Below are 14494 nucleotides of genomic sequence, written 5' to 3'. Positions count from 1 at the left end.
AAAGTAGACAGTCCAAATGTCCAATAAGTACGTACAATAAGTTATACTACCTAGTGCGAGATTTTTAAAATTCTTTTTTGATGCATTGATTTCTGCTGTTGATTCTTTGCAACGTTATTATTTTCTCATTTTCTAGAATTAATAATTAAATAAAAAGTAAAACAAAATGGAAGAGCACAATAAAGAAGAGAAGAAACAAATTTCAGACGAAAGCCCAACAACCACCATAACAAATGATACATCAAAAAGTCAACAAGAAAAGATTGACAGTACGCAAAAGGAAGTCTTGGAACCCTGTTCTTCAGAGAATATGGATTATCACAACAGCACAAGTCAAGAAGGAACAGAGACTTCTCAAACCACAAATATTTCCGAAACGACAGATCAAAGCTCACAACAAAGTGAAGTCACAAATATTTCTGAAACAACAGATCAAAGCTCACAACAAAGTGAAGTCACAAATATTTCCGAAACGACAGATCAAAGCTCACAACAAAGTGAACTCACAAATATTTCTGAAACAACAGATCAAAGCTCACAACAAAGTGAAGTCACAAGAGTTTCAGAAACGACAGACACTAGTCTCACACAGGAGGCAGAAGTGGATAATTTCAACATTCAACCAGCTGTTTGCAGTGTTTGTGGAAAGGAAATCCCCAACCTATTTGACGTGATTGATAACCGAACGACCGATACTGTGACTCATTATTGTGAAAGATGTGAAGTTATAAAACAGAAGAATGAGTTTATGTTTGCAGGTTTGTTTCTTATTATTCTTTGCGTATACTAATCCATCAGTATCAAAAGTTTGTATCTGTAACTTTTACACTGATATTGATACCTGTTTCTATGATTTTTTGTTCTTCTGACAAGACTACAGGCCGTGTCACAGACCTGGTGAGACCCCTTGCCTCACTTTGGGAAAAAGTACCATTGGGGCTGTGAGACAAGGGTGTTTGAATAATTGAATTCGCTTTTTTTAACAAGAAATTATCTTTTAATTGTTACTTCTCTCCTGGAATGAAAAGACCTGAAATAATCTCACTCATAATCTCATTGCTTTTCAAATTTTCAGAGCGACAAAAATCAGTTGAGGAAGTGGTCATTGTTTCTGATGAGGAAACCAAAAAGGGAGAGAAAAAGATCGAAATTGTCAATCTGGAAAACATCAAAATCAAAAAAGAAGGAAAAAAGCGAAAATCCCAAGAAACGAAACATTCTAAACCAAGTAAAGTACCAAAGAAATCAGCGCGACAATCAACCAAAACAAAAACTGCTGACGTCATCACTTTATCTTCCTCATCATCAGGTGATGACGAAAATGATGACGTCATCATTGAACAAGGGTTCAAGAGGAAGGTTCATGGGATTTTCATGAAGCCTTTTGTCAGTAAACATAAAACAAATGACGTCATCGAGAAAGTAGATATCACAGACGAAGACGTCAAACACCCGAAATATAAACTTTATCAGAACAATAAAGAAAAAGCTTCAAAATCTCCAATTTCTAAATCTTCAATCACTGGATCAAACATTGCATCTATCACAGTTGAAAAAAAGGATGGAGTTTCAAGCTCAAAATCTGCTGTAGTTGTATCTACATCTCCAACAATCAAACCGATCATTTTATCACCAATAACGGTTGAAGATTCAAAAGATAAACCTGTCGTCATCTCTCCTACACCCATAGATCTTGATCATTCATTAGAACAACCAATCGATGACTTAGAATGTCACACTCAAAACGTTGCTGATAATTCTTTGCCATCTTCTCTGGAAACTTCATCACAAATCGAAGATTCAACAGATAAGGTAGATATTGACGACAGTGACCTTGTCATTGAGAGAAAAGTTGAGAAACAAGCTGTAGAAAAGGTGATTACAAGTGAAACTGAACCAAATACAGAAAAGATTGAAAGGGAAGAGCAGAATGACAATGCTATTAAAGGTTCTTTAGATGATCCGCCAAATATTACTACAGTAAGTAACGTTGATGAAGGTGAAGATTTTGCATCCGAAAACACAAACACTATATCAGGTACTAAGTTATCTGAAGAATCATTCGGAACAAATAAAACGAGTAATGAAAAGAACCAACGAAATAATGTGGAGACCAAATCTCTAATAACTTCCTCTCAAACTTCCTCTCAAGATTCGGGAAAGACTGAAGTCAATAACCAAAGCATGGAAAGTGAACTAGACGAAACTGGAGAAAAAACAGAATTATCAAATTCAAAGGAACAAAATCTACACTCTACTGAAAGCACAGATGACGAAGATAAAGAACTTTCTGCACAAACTGAAACCACTGTTATTCCTGAAACCCCTCCTTCAATAGTTGAAAGTTCATCACAATCCAATGAAAAAAATGATAGCCATTGTACGACTCTATCCAAATCTAATGATAAAAATGAAAGTCATTGTACTACTCAATCCAAATCCAATGAAAAAAATGATAATCATTGTACTACTCAATCCAAATCTAATGATAAAAATGAAAGTCATATTACTACTCCATCACAATCCTCATCAATATCTTCTATTTTGCCAAGTCTAACATCAGATGCTAAGGATCCCGATAATCATCCATGTACTTTTAAGGAGGACAGCTCTTTTTCCAAAATACTTTCAAAGGATGTGGAACCAGGTGATAAAACACGAAACACTGAACAGGATCTTAAACCTAAGGAATTGAATGAGACTAACAACTCAAAAACTGACGACGAAACCTCCACTCGACAAACATCGAAAAAGAAGAGCACAACCAGTAACAAGTATTCAGGTATATCTGCATTCCTTGCCAATTTTGAAGGTCATGCGACAAACAATATGGCAGATGAAGTAAGGGAGGAGCCATCTTTAAAAGAATTAACTGTTGTCGAGCAACCAACCTTAGATGAAGACACACGTGACTACCAAGAGCCAATGGAAACGTCGGAATGGAAAAGGTGACTTGTTTCTAAGAACTTTCTCATTTTAGTTTGATGTTTTAATAAACAAACTTTCATTCTAAAAGTGGCTGCTCTGAGTAGTTAAGCTTAAAGCCTAGTATATCACTACATCGCAACCTGCCCTTTTAATGAAAAAGTCCGGCTTATTATGTAGATTTTTTAAAAAGGATTTCTAATCTAAAGATCAACGTCAAGAGTTAAGAAATTTCGTTCAAAAGTGTAAATAAGGCTACGAATTCACTAACCATAGTGCGGAAAGGGGTCTGATCCCCCCCTTCTTAAATGATCCCCCCCTTCTTGACATCCCCCCAACCTTTAAAAATGCCTTTCCCCCAAGGGTTTTGGGCTAAATTTTTTATGGTAAAAAGGGAGGGGAAACAGTAAAGAAAAATTAAGTCTGGCAAATAGAATACCACTTTTTAGTGAAAATGAAGAGCTTCCTTTCATGCAGACCAAATTTCATAACAATGCTGGAAAATAATCTACAATATATGTAAGCCCCCCCCTTCTTAAACGATTCCCCCCTCCTTGCTATTCCCCCCCTTTTTAATGAAAATTTCTGATCCCCCCCCCTTCTTCACTTTTTTGGAAGGTGTCACCCCCCCCCCCTTAAAAAAGGGGGGTTCGAACTATGCTAACCAAATAAAAATAAACTTCACAAACCTTTATAATGATTTTTAGATCTTTTTAGAATTTTTTCTCACTTCGATCTTCACATTCATGATAGGAAATTTTTCATTTTTTTCAGTACGGATTGGGGTTGGATCGAACGAAACGAACGACCAAAATTGATGGGTGTTTGTCGTAAAGAATATCATTCTTCATTCGAAAATTATCTTCGAGGTTCTTATTGGTGAGTGAGTTCCTTGCACCAGATGTGACGGAGTTGGTGTATTGATTGCACTTTTTTTATGACTTATTGACTTAACAGCAAAGGTCTATCGACCCCTTGCCCTTTTTTATAAGAACTAGCAAATGTCCAGGCTTGGTTGAGCTCGTGTTTTGGTACTCTGTGCCTCAAGTTCTTATCGGGAAAAACTTCGTCGGGAAAAATTTTCGTCGGTGAAAATTTTCGTCGGGGAAAGATTTGTCACTTGCTGGTAGTTGGTAAACGCATTAAGGCCGGGGAAAATTTTCGTCGGGGAAAATATTCGTCACTGGTCCAAAATTTCGTCACTTTTCCCCGACGAAGTTTTCCCCGATAAGGTAGCTTATTTCTTTGGCCAATCCCATGTTTTACCAATTTTCACTACTCTGAACCTTTTTTTTCACTTTTATGAGATTAAGCTTTCTTTTTAAATTCCTCTTATTATTTAGTGAGTATTTCTACAGTGTTAAACTATTTGGCATACTCGTTAATTAACTTTAATCTTTATCGCACTCCTGCTAACAACCCTAGAATGTATTAGAATCATTTTCACGACTTTATATTTGTATAACTCAATGTAGGTCACCAGATGGGAGTGCTTTACTGACCAACAGCGATGATAACATTTTGAGAATCTTCGACACCAGCTCCCTTGATAAACAACACCATGAGAAAGAGGAAAATTCTTCGGACTTAGTATGTGCTTTCTTTATACACCTATCAACCCTTAATAACGACGCGGTTGACTTTGGACGGGACTTGGAAGGAAGATATTTTCTTGACGCATGTGTCCTCTAAAACAAACTTGGAAAATTCTCGTCAAAACTCTAGTTTCCTAATTGCCATTTCCCTTAGTCTCTTCGATTGAGAGCAATATATTTTTACCATTCGAGTAGCTTAATTAAAATTTACCTTTATGCTAGGGTATTTTTTTCCATTTTTCACAACAGCCCTACACTACACTTACGCTTTCGATAACGTCGTCGATTAGAACTATCCTTATACTTTTGTTCCCATTTTTCTCAAACCTGGGCTATGGGTGTATGTGAACCTTACACCTATCAGATATCGTCAGATAGAAGAAGGTATTGTTTTTTGTCAGAGAACTGGGAACTATTATACAGCTCTCTCTCTCTCTATTAGTTATATTGAAAAATGAGAATGACAAGAAATATGCCTACTAAACGTATCTTTTCAATTGTCAAATAAAATTACCATCATATCTCTTCCTCGTTTTTCCAGAAACCGAAAGTGAGGTTGAGTGAAGGTGAAACAGTTTATGACGTGGCATGGTATCCTTTCATGAGATCACAAGACCCTGATACTTGCTGGTTAGTTTGTTTGTTTTTCAAGACAAAAAATCTTATTGTTTTTTGAAAAAGCAGTTAATGATACGTCGTAGTTTTAATTTTATGTTTAAAATTTCATTTTCATCTATGATTGAGCGCGAAAATTAGCACTGCCTTCCGATAAAACCCCCGTCCTAAAAAGGATATGCTGGTTAGTTGACCTTTTGAAACACTCCAAACAAAAAAAAAACATTCACAACAGATGTGGATTAAATTTCCGATTATTAAAAAGTTATCTATATTTAAAGCTAATCTATACATCTGAAGCTGCTGATGTATAAAATGTAGACCTTTTGTTTCAATTCTTATACAACATTTTTTAACGTCTAAGCGTCCCAAATAGGTGGTCCTGCTTTGTGCGATTTGTAATTCAAATGACTGCCGAGTTAGCGCCAGCATGGAAGCAAACGTTCGATTCAAAGGTTTTTTTTCCAAAATGGCAAAAATTACCACGTTCTTAAACGAAATATGAAAACCCTATAACCATTGCCAAGTTTCCCATTTCAGATGATTTCTCATTTCAGTTTCCTAGCAACAAGTCGTGACCATCCAGTTCATTTGTGGGATAGCAACACTGGTCGTGTACGATGTTCGTATCGCTCCTTTGATCAAATGGTAAGAATCTCACTTCATTAATCCATGATATCTTAGAAAAGTTCAGAAAAATCTCTTTAGCAACTTTCAGCTTTACCTAAGGAAGCCACATAAATTTAATCTCCAGGCCTTCAGTATTCGAGCCTACCTCAGAAACCAAAGAACATCAAATTCATTTTCTTAAAGTGTAATACATCCCCTTCTCACAGACCCACTGGAACCCCTTCCCACTGGAAAAAATATCCAAAATATCGTCCCGGTGGAAGATTATCCTCCAATTTCTGTCTGTCCCCACTGAAAATAATCAATAAACCAACCCTCACTGCAAAATATCATGCTATTTTCCCCATCCCCACTGAATTTTCTGGCTCGAAAACAATGGGATTCAATTCCCCAGCCATTAAAAAAATCGATTTTTGGTCCGTCATTTTTACCCCACTGGCTGAAAAAATCCTACCGGGTCTGCGAGGAGGGGGTGTTGTAATATATAGCTTTTAAACTGCATGTTATTTGCAAGCCGTTATAATCATAATCAATACTTTTTTTGTAGACAAACAAACTGACAGACAGATAGACACACCTCCACTTTTATTGATTTAGGATGAGATCACGTCACCGCATAGTGTTTCATTTAACTATGATGGAAGCAAGGTTTATTGTGGATTCAACAATTGTATACGAATATTCGATTCGAACAGACCTGGAAGACAGTTCGTTGAGAGAAGCATTGTTCGTAAGTCACTTTCCATCACATCTGATGATACACGAAGGATATGTTTGTTTTAACCATCTCTGAAAACAGACTTTTGAAATCTGGACCACTTTCACCAACAGCTGATACAAAACGTTGTTTCAACGCCTAATGTATCAAATTTAATGCCGGAAAGACGTTGTGTGCCAGTTGGGTTTAGGTTTTTAGCTCAGGAACATAGTTTTATAACAATAATAACGGTTTTATCTTGTAATTGCTCATAAATATACCACACCATCTTGAATGTCATCAAGATTTTTTTGATTTCAACTTTTTTTATTCCAGGTAAGAAGACAAGATCAAGGAAAGGTAACAAAGACAATTGAATAAAAATGTCAATGCATATGCTCTCAAGTGCCTAATAAACACCCCCTGATTTTTTCCGAACCCTACGGACCTTATTAGTATTTTCAGCTGTCAAAATAGAGTCCCTTATTTTGTTTTCAATAGCCAGATTTTTAGTGTAAAATTACATTATTGTCTTTCTTTTTTTTTTTGGGGGGGGGGGAGGGGGTATTTTAGAGGTATAATTTTCACCCCCCCTATAATTAGGAAGATTTTTCCAACCTCCTCTGTTTATTCTGACCCTATTATTAGGCACCTGATAGTATCTATTACGTTCTGTTGAATAATTCGAACTGAGCGCTACTACTACTTAATAAATTACCTAAGATTTCCTTTATTAATTGGCTATATATGATGGTGCAATGATTTCCATTCCCAAAGAGTTTTTTGGTCCAAAAGAATACACCTATTATCGACCCTACTTTTGAGGGGACTCTTTATGACTTCACAAGGAAAATTTGTCCTCGGTACGGTACACGACATTTAAGGCTGCATTTAAACAAGCGAATTCTGGTTGAAACTCTTTTCCACAATATTTTCCATACGAAAGAATTATCCCCAGTTATGGGCTTCTTCGGTGGAATGCAGTTGTCAACTGAATTGGCGTCACCTTATCACTTCAATGCAAGGGTATCCTAACTTTTTCACTAGAGCGCTCCAGGACTTGTGTTTTCATTACCAGTTTCCTCAAATACTGATTTCGCTGATAAGGGTTGATAGATGTATAACCATGGAGCTATACCACGTTCACACTTTCTTCCTTGTAGAGCGACAGCAGAAGAGTTTGAACCAAAGGGGTATCGTTTCTTCCATTGCATTTTCAAATCAATATAGTGGATTGTATGCTTTGGGAACGTTCACCAAAACAGGTAATCATTATTCCGCATTTTCAAATCAATATTCATGATACCATGATACGCACCATTGTAATATCTTCGGCGGACCCAACAGCTGATTGATTGGAAGTGACGTATTGACTGATTTTAAGTCACTTACAATCAATCAGCTGTTAGGTCTACGTTGTAATGTCAGAAGATATTGCAGTGGTGCATATCAATAAATAAGACTGTGCTTTGTGGGGTACAAGTATTCTGTTGCCCTTCAACCCTATTACTTTTGTTGTTAAAGCAAAACATCAAACTATAATTTTTCTTTCAAGAAAAGATTGACATCAATTCTATAATTAAGTGGTTTTTAACATACCTTTCAGAAAACGTCATATTTCCAAAACTGAAAAAGTTATATTGATAAAATTTCCAGGAAACATTCCGAAAAGGTTACTTATTTTATCTAAGCGAAGTTTGAAGACATTGGCATAAGTAGAAAAAGCTACGTCAAAATTTCAATTTTAGGCCAGTTCTTTTTTGAAACAGCCAGTATTTTCGAGAGATGTCGATTGAAGACTTCTCTTTTTAGCGTTCCATTAAAATCGAACGCGGAAAATCATTTTGTGATTCATTCTCGGTGATTTTTCGGAAAAATTCAGTTGTCTTTTGTCAAGTTGAGTTTCATCTATTTTCCAGTTGGTTTGTACGCGGCGAACGAGGACGAACCGTTATTTTTGTTGCGCGAACACAAAGGAGGGATAACGCATCTTCGATTCACCAGTGATGGATTCTATTTGTTCAGTGGTGCACGGAAGGTAAAGGCCGGTCTCCACTTTCGCGCGACACGAGCGAAAACTTTTTGACGTTTTTGTAAGGTGATTGGTCGGTTGAAAAATGAAGCAACTCCATTGGTCGAAATTGACGTAACGGATGAAAAGACGTAATCTTTTCTTCAGGCAAAAAAGGTTAAGAAAAAAACTGTCGCCCATTTCGCGCGAAAGTGGAGACCGGTCTTTTAAGGTCGGTTACGCATTTTTTTAAACTCTTATTTGTAACAGGCAGCACTGTAATGACTTCACGATATTATTTATTAAAACTTTTCTTTATTTCTACCAACTACGTCACTTGCAACCATTCAGGCTGTTCTAAAAGTGACATTAAAAAAAAAAAAAGAACTCGTAAGCTGTTTCAAGTTTATGAGAATCGTGTCAATTTCGTTAATTAATTCATTCAATCATCGTTACCAGGACAACGAGTTGATAGCTTGGGACATGCGCAATACGTCAATCCCATTGTTTAAAATGCAAAGAGAAGTGTCCACCAATCAGAGAATTCTATTCGATATCGACCAGTAAGTAAATAATTTCTTTTCTATTTGTACGAAAAACACCAAAAAATAAATTACAAGCTAAAACACAAAAAAGAAAGAATGAACCAGTGCCTTGAGTGACTATAAACTGAAGCAAAGTCTCCTTTTCTGCCCTGAAGAAACTTGAGGATTAAAGGGCCGGCATTAGGAGCAGTGGAACTACTTATGTGTTGCCTTTAATCACTCTCTACATTTCCTGCATCTGTGTATTTCTTCCACTTAGCACTTTTTTAATCGCCCTTAGTTTTAATAATTTTCTTCTTCTCTAGAACGTGTAGATATCTGTGTAGCGGCAACACAAATAATGAGGTCAGTGTTTGGGACATCAACAACATCATGCAGAATGTTGGAGAAGAAGTGGTCAAACATCATCCATTGTTCTCCTTTAATGCCCATCAAGATGCCGTCAATGGGATCAGGTTCGTTCATTGGGGTTTGCCCCACAATAACATATGTTTTTACCACGTCCTTTAGGTCAACAGGGTCATATCATTATAAGGATAATGTTCATTCATTGGGATTTGCTTCTCAATAACATGTGATTTAATAATGAATAGCATTGTTTAGGCTGAGAGTTTGAATTTCCAAGATCCTGATGACTGTTCAATCCATTCCAATCCATTCCAATCCATCAATTTGCTATTCTTTCACTGGTCACACTTTCTAGAAATAAAGTTCCGGTTTTAGTATTAGTTAGTGAGGACAGACAAAAAATTCGAATTTCACACTATAATTCCCCGATCCTCGATCTGTGATAGGGTTGACAAGGACGACGCTCATTCAGCAATGGTTGATACGGGAAAAACTTCCTTTGCCATTGATACTAATAAACCAACTACCATCATGAAAAATGAGTCTTGTATTAACCTGAATGCTGTTATTTACTCTGTTGTTGGGTCGTAAAATTCCTTGATCTACTTGCGACTGAATGATTTTTGATACTAATACCTTCTTGTAGTGTCTCAATTCATTTTGTTTTATGCCCATGTATCACCTATTAATTTTTGATGTTCTTTCACTCGCACAGTATTCATCCTACATCGAAATACATTGCAACGACTTCTGGGCAACGTCACTTCTTCGTCAATGACGCCGATTCTGATGATGACGTCATCACCATGGAAAAAACAAAACAAAAACAAATCAGTCATTGTTATGATAATTCCTTGAAAATATGGAAAACCTGAGACTGGCTACCTCCTTTTTTGAATCTTGACAGCATCAATGAAACCGATTCTGACGATGACGTAATCACCATGGAAACAGCTGAAAAGATAAAGCATTTAAATGAAATCGAATTATATAGCTTCTTGGTTGAGTTTCTGAAGAAGGAAATCTTCTTTTACGATATCACGCTTGCCCTCTGCTCTCGCTTGAATAAAATCATTTTTTACAGCTGTTTTTTTTGTAAGATTTTGTATTTCTAGATTTTTAGAATGTTTAAGTTTTTATTGCACCCTGGGGAATTTTTCACTTCACGAGCTTGAGCTTTCTGCTAAAAAGATCATCTGTCAATATTTACAGACCTGCGTGAATTTAAAGCTCAATCTTGGTCAGTTAATTCTGTCACCAAAAAATCTAAATTCTAATCTGTTACTTAGTACCTTTTGATTTGTATGAAACAGCTCTTCTCTTGATTGGACTTATGTAATCAGATAGATTGCATTACTATCCGGACAAAAATGGGATGGAGATGAAATTTGGATATCTTGCGATTTTGTAGTTTTATGAAGAATAGTTTTAGATCGTCGGTGTAGTCCAACCAGTCAGCGTCACGCGCTCCCTGGTAGCCTTGTATTTTTTCCCCTCGGGTACTTTTATTCTGAAATATAATTTCAGGAAATTTGCGTCTTCCTCGGAGCAAATATTGTTGAATACTCTCATCACATAGTCCATGAAAAGATTATACAGCGGCGGAGATTATCGAACCCAGTAGCCATAAAGAAACTATCAGTTGTGTCAGTTGGTGTTTCTGCTAACGCGGTCATCGCGTGAACATTATAGCCTTTAGTATAAAAAAAACTGAATTTTCTTTAAACTACCCGTTCTCTATTATGTGATCGAACGCTAAGCTTAGGTCAAGAAATATATACGGGTTTTTTCATTGAGCTAGATATTTCTAATGAAGATCGTCAGGTGTTCCTCTTCACGATATGAAACCTTGCTGTTGATCTAAGATAGTTTGGTCATAACATGGTTTGATTCTGTTCACAATGACTTCGAACACAACATGAATCTTGCGAAGTATTGGGCCTTCTTACAGACCACGATAGACTTTTGAATAAGATGCTTTTCTTTTAGCAGCATGTACTCGATGAATGTGTCCAATTTTGAGCTTGTCCATAGAGGTGGTATAGTTTTGTTCTCTCGGATTTCAGTAAACATTGGAGTTCTGCGAGTAATTGAGAAACTCCACTGGTACATTTATTCAATGCTTTGCCATTTTTTAGTCTCGGTAATACTTTTTGGACCTACCTCCGGGTACCCCGGTGGAGGTTCTATAAATTAACCCATGCCCGTCCGTTCGTTCGTCCGTCCGTCCGTCCGTCTGTTACCAGCTTTTCTCAGGATTGGCTCATTAGTTTTTTCTGATTTTTTGCACAATGATGCAAAATGGCAATGCCCAGAACGTGACGGAGCCCGATTTTTGAGAAAAAATTTATTTGGGCAAATTTGGGCCAAAAACTACCTAAAAATAGGGTTTTTTGGACTTTTTTCTGATTTTTTGTACAAAGATGGAGGGCAAGATTCTATAAAGAATGGCTGAAGTGGTTTTTCCTGGAAAATTCTTATTCGCCTTAAAAGACGGATTTTCGTATTTTGGGGAAATTCCCTTTAACCAAATAAGAAAATATAGCTTTTCTCAATGTTGACTCATAATTTTTTTCAGATTTTTTGCACAATGATGCAAAATGGCAATGCCCAAAATGTGACGGAGCCAGGTTTTTAAGGAAAATTTTTTTGGGCAAATTTGGGCCAAAAACAGCTTAAAAGGTTTTTTGGGCCTGAATGGTTAAAGTGATTTTCGTATTTGGGGAAATTCCTTTTTACCATTTTACATTATTCAACACACAAGCTTTATTTTTCCATTCTGAATTTTTGTACCATTATTGTCACTTTTTTCTTATTTTCATCTGATGTTAATCATTAGGTAGGTCCATTCAGCATGTTGCTTGTTTATATTCTGGGATATCTGGTAGGGCTTCGTTTATATCGTTGTTTGTTTGTATCATTATTCATTGGTCCTACGCCTTGGAACCTTGAAGTTTTTGTGAATCATAGAAGTATTAGAGGCCACTATGTCTTCCCGTGTGCAGCAACTTGTGCAAAGGGATTTTATGATTGAATATTGTTCCTTGAATGTAGAAGATCGAAATTTGAGAGGTGAGACCGGGTGTGACCACCCGTTGCCATGGAAACTGACATCATTGGTTACTATGGCAACCAAAGTAAAAGTCGTCAAAATTGAAAAAATTTTGTTTCATTCGAAAGAGTATGAAAAACCGATAAAGAAAAAGGTCACAACTTATATCTGAAAATGAATATATCAGGAGATATTAAGGAAATAAGGCAAAATGACGTCATGAAACGATGACGTCGTCGAAAAATAGAAAATTTGCCAAAATTCAAATTTTTTTTGTTTTTTTGGAAAGAATACCTTCCAGTGAACATAAAATATTATTATTACGGAAAAGTCTGATAATCGTTTTTAAGAAGTCTATTAACCAAAATTGATATTTTTAAATTTTGCCTGTAATGTGCTTGGCTGGGCGTACCCCAAGCTCCAACCTTCGACAGGCAAAAATGGAAAATACCAATTTTGGCAAATAGACTTTTTTAACGAATTTTCAAACGTTTTTATGTTCACTGGAGGGTCCTATTTCCAAAAAACAAAAATTTTGACAATTTTGACAATTTTTATTTTTCGATGAGGTCATCAATCATAAAATCCCTTTGCACAACCTGCTGCACACGGGAAGCTTATTCGCGACATAGTGGCCCCTTCTATAGTCTTGAGGTCATTGTAATTTATCATTTTTATGGCGTAAGTAAATCCACGGACTGGATAAAGTGGTCGCTCCAAACGTCTATAAGCAATTTGTTCAATGAAACTTTGAAGTGTTTAAGAAATAAATAGTTTGGATAAATCAATATTGTCGAAAGTCTGTGACCAGTTTGACCGTCGATGTCCGCTAATTAGAGAGGATAAAGTAGTGTTTTTGCCATTTCGTGCAAAAGATTTTGCCCGCTAATTGGAGGGTCCGCTAATTGAGTGTCTACCTTTTGGAAACTTTTTTGTGAGGATTTGACTAGTAAATGACCGGGGTAAATTGTCCGCTTATCAAAGGTGTCCGCCTTTTAGAGCGTCTGTTAATTGGTGGTTCTACTGTATTTGGGTGCTTCCGAAAGTGGATTTGGAGATAGATTGACGTCAATCGGTTTGTTGAAATGATCATAGAAATATAGTTTTAGTTTACCTGCATGACATATTGTTTCTTTCTTTTTCTTTAAACGTGGATTGAAATACAGATTTGTTCCCTGCAAGAGGTCTCGTTTCTGGTTTTGTATTTTTCCCACAACCGTAAAGTTTGATCACTGTTTCAAAATAGCTAAATACTTGCTTTAACCATCACTTGACTTCTGAATGATTGATTTCCAACGGGGACGAAACTTTTTTTTCGTATTTTGGCTTGTGGTATGGTGGGTTGGTTCATCATACAAGGATGAATACAAGTAGCTTACACTAAGCGGTTCTCAACAGGATAAATTGCTGTGTTGGCTCCGGAACGAGTTAGACGTTATATTTGGGTTACTTCAACATGAACTTCTTTTTCACATTTTTCGACAACTTCTTCTTTCCAAGCAAGCCGACCCCTTGTTGATCTTCCCAGCTGGCACACAACGTTGTGTTAACGTTCGAATAACGTTATTTGGACGTTATGAATGTCAAATGGACGTTGTTTTGACGTTGTGTGCCGACACTTTCCTTATCAACCATCAATGCTTTAGCAAGACAGTCGACCTTTCTTTAGTCTGGTATGCTGCAACTATCTGTACAATCATCATTGTTTCTTTCTTGATCATTGTCACTTGTTTCTTTCTTGAATGTATTGATCGGTGCTTCTTCTTCATCCACCTCATCTTCTCACATTGTCCAAAAGCCTGTTTCTCTTGACCATCTTCATTTGCCTCGCTCGGTTTTTGGATCGATCGACCACATATTTACCATTTACAGTGTAGTTGATGGATCTTTATGATGAATGTATCTCTCTGTTAATAACCCAGCTGGCACACAACGTTGTTTTAACGTTCTTCTAACGTTATATGGACGTTGTGAACGTTGTACGGACGTTGAAATAACGTTGTGTGCCGGCTGGGAAGGATGTACGTTTTCCACTGGAATGACGAAGTTCGTACATCCCTCACTACTAACCGTGTA

At 36.7% G+C, this 14494-nt stretch overlaps 1 protein-coding gene across 1 annotated transcript; it reads left to right on the top strand.

Moving 5' to 3' along the window:
- Positions 1-154: 154 nt before the first annotated feature.
- LOC136818207 (dentin sialophosphoprotein-like) lies at positions 155-13206 on the top strand. Its single transcript, XM_067074571.1, has 13 exons — positions 155-758; positions 1076-2948; positions 3700-3804; positions 4401-4515; positions 5062-5150; positions 5693-5783; positions 6363-6495; positions 6799-6822; positions 7626-7727; positions 8382-8500; positions 8933-9036; positions 9324-9473; positions 10082-13206. Exons 1-13 carry the CDS (start codon positions 167-169, stop codon positions 10239-10241), a joined length of 3657 nt encoding a protein of 1218 aa, XP_066930672.1. The 5' UTR covers positions 155-166; the 3' UTR covers positions 10242-13206.
- Positions 13207-14494: the final 1288 nt, after the last annotated feature.

Source organism: Clytia hemisphaerica, unplaced genomic scaffold (assembly GCF_902728285.1).
Source record: "Clytia hemisphaerica strain Z4C2 unplaced genomic scaffold, Clytia hemisphaerica genome assembly, whole genome shotgun sequence".
NCBI lineage: Eukaryota > Metazoa > Cnidaria > Hydrozoa > Leptothecata > Clytiidae > Clytia > Clytia hemisphaerica.
Note: the sequence above shows the minus strand (reverse complement) of the source record. Positions and strands in the feature narration are given on the sequence as shown.